A 6486-nucleotide genomic window follows, 5' to 3' on the forward strand; every position below is an offset into this window, starting at 1 on the left:
CAATAAATTGTCAGGTAACTTGCCTTTCCTAAATAATCCCATCACTACCCAAAAAACCCCTCTGACCACCTAAACAACACCTCAGGCCGAAATATCTTCTCATAGCCCACCTTCTACTCTAAATAATCCTATGGAGCCCACACAACCCAAAATATCTTCCCATATCCCACCTTTTACTCCAAATAACTCTCTGGAGCCCACACAACCCAAAATATCCTCCCATGCCCCACCTTTTACTCCAAATAATTTTCTGGAACCCATACAACCCAAATTAATTCCCCATGCACCAACGTCAATCCCACCACCTTCCTCTCATATACCACCTTTTACTCCTAATGACTCTCTGGAACAAACACAACCTAAAATAATTCCCCATGCATTAACGTTAAGATCAACACCTTCCTCCTACCATGATAACTCCCTTGACATCCCCACCCCACCCAAACTTCATCATAACACTCACTCCCCAAGTACATGGAAAAGACTCATCAGAACTGACAGGGAAGAAGTTTTACCAAGGACGGAACTGATGAAGCTGAAAAGGGGGGCACCATCTCATACACATCTGACTGAGTTACCAACTAAGAAACTGGCGGTTTCTCAGTCTGATCATGACAACATCCAGATATTGGCGGAGGCTGGGTACCAGCCCTGCCAGAAGCAATGAGTCTCTTAGTGTGGAACTATCATGGGCTTGGGAACTTACGTACAAAAGATCAGCTCGCAGACACGGTGTGGGCAAAAGATCCCTCGGTTGTGTTTATAGCCGAAACATAGACCGATGAGCAAGGCTGGAATTAGTTCAGAGAAAAATTCAATTCAAGCACATGTTTGAAGTACCAAGAAGGAATAAGGCGGGGGGTTTGGTATTGTTTTGGAAGGAAGATTTCAAGTTAGATATTGAAACTTTCTCTCCTAATCATATTGATACCACGATAAACAAAAACCAGGAAAATGAATGGCGATTCACTGGATTTTACGGTGAACCAAACACACAAAAACGACAAGAGTCCTGGACCAAGCTGAGACAGTTGAAGAGAAGAAATGGTTCACCTTGGCTATGCGCGGGTGATTTTAATGAAATCATGCGACAGTCGGAAAAACAGGGGGTAGAACAAGACCACACGGTCAGATGCAATTATTCAGAAATATCCTTGATGAATGTGAATTTATGGATTTAGGATTTGTGGGCTTTCCATTTACTTGGCACAAACACTACCCGGATTTCACCGTGTGGGAAAGGTTGGACAGAGCAATGGCGACAAATGAATGGTTCACAATGTTCCCGGATACAAAAATTTACCACTTAGGCACAACAACCTTTGATCACAAACCACTATGGATCACACCTGAAGGCATGGACTCGGGTTTTCAAAAACCGTTTCGCTTTGAACAGATGTGGATGACGGACAAGGGATGTAGTGATACAATAGAAGCAGTATGGTCAGAGCAAGTGACTGACCCGTGGGATACAAGGGTGGTGAAAAAGATTGATAAGTGTGGCATTGAACTAGCACAATGGAGTAAGAAGTCTTTTGGAAGTGTGAAACGGGAACTGCAACAAAAAAGAAAAGCTTTACAGCAGGCAGAGAAGGACTCACTACGTACAGGGGACTCAAGAAGGATGAGATTTTTGGAGACTGAGATAAATAAGCTTCTTGACAAGGAAGCTAAAATGTGGGCACAACGAGGAAAAATTCTATGGCTAAAAGATGGGGATCGAAACACTAAATTTTTCCACACTAAAGCTTCCCAACGACGGCGACGTAATTATATTACAAAGCTGTATGATCCCACGGGTAGGTGGTGCACTAGACAACCTAAGGTGAATGAAATCATTGTAAACTTCTATAAAGATCTTTTCACAACAACCAACTCGGGAGGCATGGAGGAAGTTTTGGAGAATATATCTCATGTAGTCATGGAGGAGATGAATGAAATGTTGCTCTTAGATTTCATGATTGAAGAGGTCGAAGCGGCTGTAAAACAGATGGCACCTTTGAAGTCACCTGGCCCTGACGGTATGCCCCCTTTGTTCTACCAAAGTTACTGGTCTTTAATTGGGTCGGACGTTGCTCAAACTATACTGCACTATCTAAACACAGGTACTCTGCCTCCATCACTCTATCACTCTTTTATAACTTTGATCCCCAAAGTGAAGAATTCTGAATATGTGACACAATTTAGACCCATAAGTTTGAGTAATGTGTTGTATCAGATTTTTGCTAAGGTCCTGGCAAATAGGCTGAAGACTATCATGCCCCATATTATTTCGGATCATCAAAGTGCTTTTATACCTAATCGCTTGATTTCAGATAACATCCTTGTGGCTTTTGAAACTTTACACCACATGAGGAATCATACCAAAGGCAAAACAGGTTATATGGCTTTAAAACTCGATATAAGTAAGGCCTATGATAGAGTTGAATGGTCCTACATGAAGAAAGTTTTGGAGAAGATGGGTTTCAATGAGAGATGGGTTCAACTTATGATGCTTTGCATTACTACTGCATCTTACTCGATTTTGATCAATGGGGAGCCCCATGGAGAGATCTCACCCACAAGGGGACTTCGGCAAGGCGATCCCCTTTCCCCCTATCTTTTTCTCATGTGTACTGAGGGCCTACATGGTTTGATACGGAAGGCAGCCACAAATGGTGACATTCAGGGCGTGTCTATTTGTCAAAATGGTCCCAAAATTACTCATCTCCTCTTCGCTGATGATAGCTTGATTTTTTGTCGTGCAAGAGAAAGTGAATGCCAAAGCTTGCTAGATGTACTGGCCACATATGAAAGAGCATCGGGACAACAAATTAATAGAGCCAAAACTACACTTTTCTTTAGTAAATCCACACCAGGAGACATGCAAACCATGATCAAAGACATGCTTGGAGTTACAGTGATACAACACTATGAGAAGTACTTGGGCCTCCCTTCCCTCGTTGGTAGGAATAAAAAGGAGAGTTTCACTCATATCAAGCAACAAATATGGAAGAAGCTACAAGGGTGGGAAGCAAAGCTTCTATCTCAAGCAGGTCGTGAAGTTTTGATTAAGGCCGTCGCACAAGCCTTACCCACCTATACTATGGGTTGTTTTAAGCTTCCCATTACTCTATGTCATGAAATAGAATCCTTGATTTGCAGATTTTTTTTGGGCCAAAGGGGTGATCGTAGAAAAATTCATTGGGTGAAGTGGCAAGACCTATGCAAACCAAAAAATCAAGGTGGTATGGGGTTTAAAGATCTCGCCTTGTACAATGATGCACTTCTAGCAAAACACACTTGGAGGTTGCTACATAATACTCAATCCCTTCTTCATAGAGTTTTCAAAGCAAAGTTTTTTCCAAACTCCACGGTTTTGGAAGCTAAATGTCCACCGAGTGCATCCCACGCTTGGAAGAGCATAATTAAGGGAAGAGATGTGATAAAACGGGGAGGCTTTATGGCGTATTGGGTCAGGTAACTCGGTGTTAGTGTGGGGTGATAATTGGCTGCCTACGCCTAGATGTCTGAAGGTTATTTCACAAGGGGGTGAGGGCTGTGAGACAACTAGGGTGGGAGACTTCATTGACCACGAAACACGGGTATGGAGAGAAGACTTAATTGATCGAGTTTTCTTTGATTTTGAAGCATCCATTATCAAAAAGATCCCACTGTGTCGATCCATACAAGATGACATACTAATCTGGCCTTTTAATCCGGATGGGGTCTATTCGGTCAAGTTGGGTTATAGATTCTTGCAAGACTCAAGCCTAGCCCGTCAACCAAGCTCATCAAACTCAAACCCCTTGAAACAACTCTGGAAGCATCTATGGAGTCTTGATGTTCCTAATAAGGTGAAACACCTGATTTGGCGAGCATGCAAGGACGCACTCCCCACCAAGAAAAACCTTGTTCGACGTAAAGTTGTCTCTGACAGCCTTTGTAAGATGTGTAAGCAACACGAAGAAGATACTCTGCACGCCCTCTATCACTGCCCGGAACTGCAAAGCCTATGGATGACGACACCGGCGTGGAACCAAGACATCCTCAAGCAAAAAACGTGCTTCACTGACTTTATTGTTTCTGTTTTTGCAGGTCTAAAGGAACCCGAGCTCCTCATGGTGGTTTTATGGAATTTGTGGAAGCGTAGGAATAATCTTCGCTTAGGCAAGCCTACAATACCATTTAATAGGGTGCTGGAGCATTCTTAGGAGTAACGGATTGAATCCCACTCTAGCCCCTTACCATCAACCACACCGAGGAGTAATCAGCTAGTTACCTGGACACCACCTCCTGAACATTGGTATAAATTGAACTTTGACGGAGCCACATTTGCAGACATGGACAAAGCAGGTCTCGGGATCATCGTGCGTAATCGTGATGGCCTTGTTATGGTGTCTATGGCGTAACAAATCCCGCTGCCACCTTCAGTTGTTGAAGTCGAGACCCTAGCAACAAGAAAGGCCCTTGAGTTTGCCTTGGAGTTGGGGTTTGAGCGGATCATTCTTGAAGGAGATTCAGAGACTCTGTTCAAAGCTTTAAAAACAAAGGGCAGCAACTTCACACCGTACGGTCACCTAGTGCAAGATTTATTTTTCCTCAGTGATCACTTTTCAGATTTTAAAATATCTCTTGTACGTAGAAAGGGAAATAACTTAGCACACTCCTTAGCAAGAAAAGCACAATTTTTAACACATATGTCGGTCTGGATGGAAGAGGTACCACCAGACCTTTTCTCTGTACTAGAGGCTGATTTATCTAGCCTTCTTTAATAATACAAAGGCATGTTTCTCAAAAAAAAAAAAAATTAGCAAATGAGCTTCTGCCTCTACATTTTTCACAAAGTGCAATTTAAGCCAAATATGAAAAATCAGCTAAATCCAAACAAGCAGAGCATTGAAGCAGCAGGTGGTGCATCACATATTTCAACAAATGCAAAATAAAATGGACTACAGTTGCTTTTAATTATACAAATCTTCAACACAAATCTCACCACATTATTTACCAGTAAAAGAAGAAAACCCAAGTAAAAAAAAAAACACGAAATTTAAAGCGAATTTTTAACTAAATTGCACTAACCTTTCTCAATTAAGCATTAATACTGTTGCTATCATTCTCATTATGATCATCGTTTTGGTTTATTGTTTGCCCTTCTGACCCATCAAATGCTTGGAACATAGAATGTGGGCCTCAAAACCGTAATATCATGAAATCTCAGTTCTTTGAGGTTTCTTAGATGATAGATTCTAGATGGCACAACTTTTAGTTCAAGACAAAGCCCAATTGAAAGAATTTCAAGAAGAGGCAATGCTCCTTCATCTATCATTAATGAATTCAATGCATTCAAGTGTAGGAGGGATAGCTTCTTGAGTTTTGGAAACCCTCCTATCTTAAAATGCAATTGCTCTCCATTGTATGCTTTCTCTGAGAATTTGAGCTCCAACAAATTAGGCAAATTTTGAAGGGCATTCAATGGGTCATCATTCAACCTTGACCAAAAAATCCATAATCTGACTAGAAGTTGAAGCTTTGGAATCCAATCTAGGAACTTCTCTAAAGGCCCTCTTATGTAGAGGTGTTGAAGATATCGAGGCAGTGATGAAATGGATTGTAAATCAATTATCTCATCTTCACTAATTGAGGCTATATCAAGGTATTGAAGGTGGTTCATCATTTCAATAGAGGCACACAAAGCCTTCGATGTTTCCTTTGATAGGTTTTTCACCCCTAACTTCCTCAATTGTCTCATCTTTCCTAACTCTTCAATTAGATCAAACCCACCATGATTCAAATCCCCGTGATACAACTTTTGCAACTCTGTTAAATACCCAACACCATTTTGAATCTTTACACCTTTTTCCCAAGCCAAACTAAAATCTTTTTGATTGTCACGATAGTAGGCTATAAGATTTCGCAACTTACAAAGGTTGTTAATCTCTACAGTTATATCAGACACTAGGGATTGCTTTAGATCTAGAGTCTCCAATTTTTGCAACTTTCCCATGGATTTTGGAAGCATTTTTACTTGGGTATATCTCAAACTTAAGTACCTTAAATGAAATAAAAATCCTACATCTTCAGGAATGCAGTCCAATGGAGCATGCTTGAAATCTGCTACTTTCAAAAGCTTAAAATTAGCACAAAATGTACTCATGAAAGGCTTTGGCAATTCATCAAGATTGAACAATAAAAGAGAATGAATGTGATTGTCCCCAATTCCATTCAATAGATCATATGAAACTCTGTCTACTGACATGCGTCAAGTTAGTCCTTCAAAGTTAGACTCTTGATTTGAGAGAATATTACAAAATCTCAAATCCTTTATCTTTTGAAGGATGACCTTGCGCAAGATATCATGAAGTTGACATTCTCTAACTTTTCCAGAAAAGTCGACCTTTGATACTTGTACCAAGTTTCTATGTATTAATTCAGTCAAGTATTCTCATGCAACCTCCTCAAATGTTTTACCCTCCAATGCTTTCACAAAGCCTTCAGCAATCCATT

General features: G+C 40.8%; 1 protein-coding gene across 1 annotated transcript; it reads right to left on the minus strand.

Annotated features, from left to right (window-relative positions):
* Positions 1–5143: 5143 nt before the first annotated feature.
* LOC111992909 (disease resistance protein RPM1-like) lies at positions 5144–6238 on the minus strand. The gene has a single exon (XM_024024761.1). It carries the CDS (start codon positions 6236–6238, stop codon positions 5144–5146), a length of 1095 nt encoding a protein of 364 aa, XP_023880529.1.
* Between the last annotated feature and the right edge of the window lie 248 nt (positions 6239–6486).

This window comes from Quercus suber, unplaced genomic scaffold (assembly GCF_002906115.3).
Source record: "Quercus suber isolate HL8 unplaced genomic scaffold, Cork oak 2.0 scaffold_995, whole genome shotgun sequence".
NCBI classification, from domain to species: domain Eukaryota; kingdom Viridiplantae; phylum Streptophyta; class Magnoliopsida; order Fagales; family Fagaceae; genus Quercus; species Quercus suber.

Excerpts from the sequence above, each read along its gene's own strand:
- LOC111992909 (XM_024024761.1), bottom strand. The coding sequence starts at position 6,238 with ATGTCAGTAGACAGAGTTTCATATGATCTATTGAATGGAATTGGGGAC.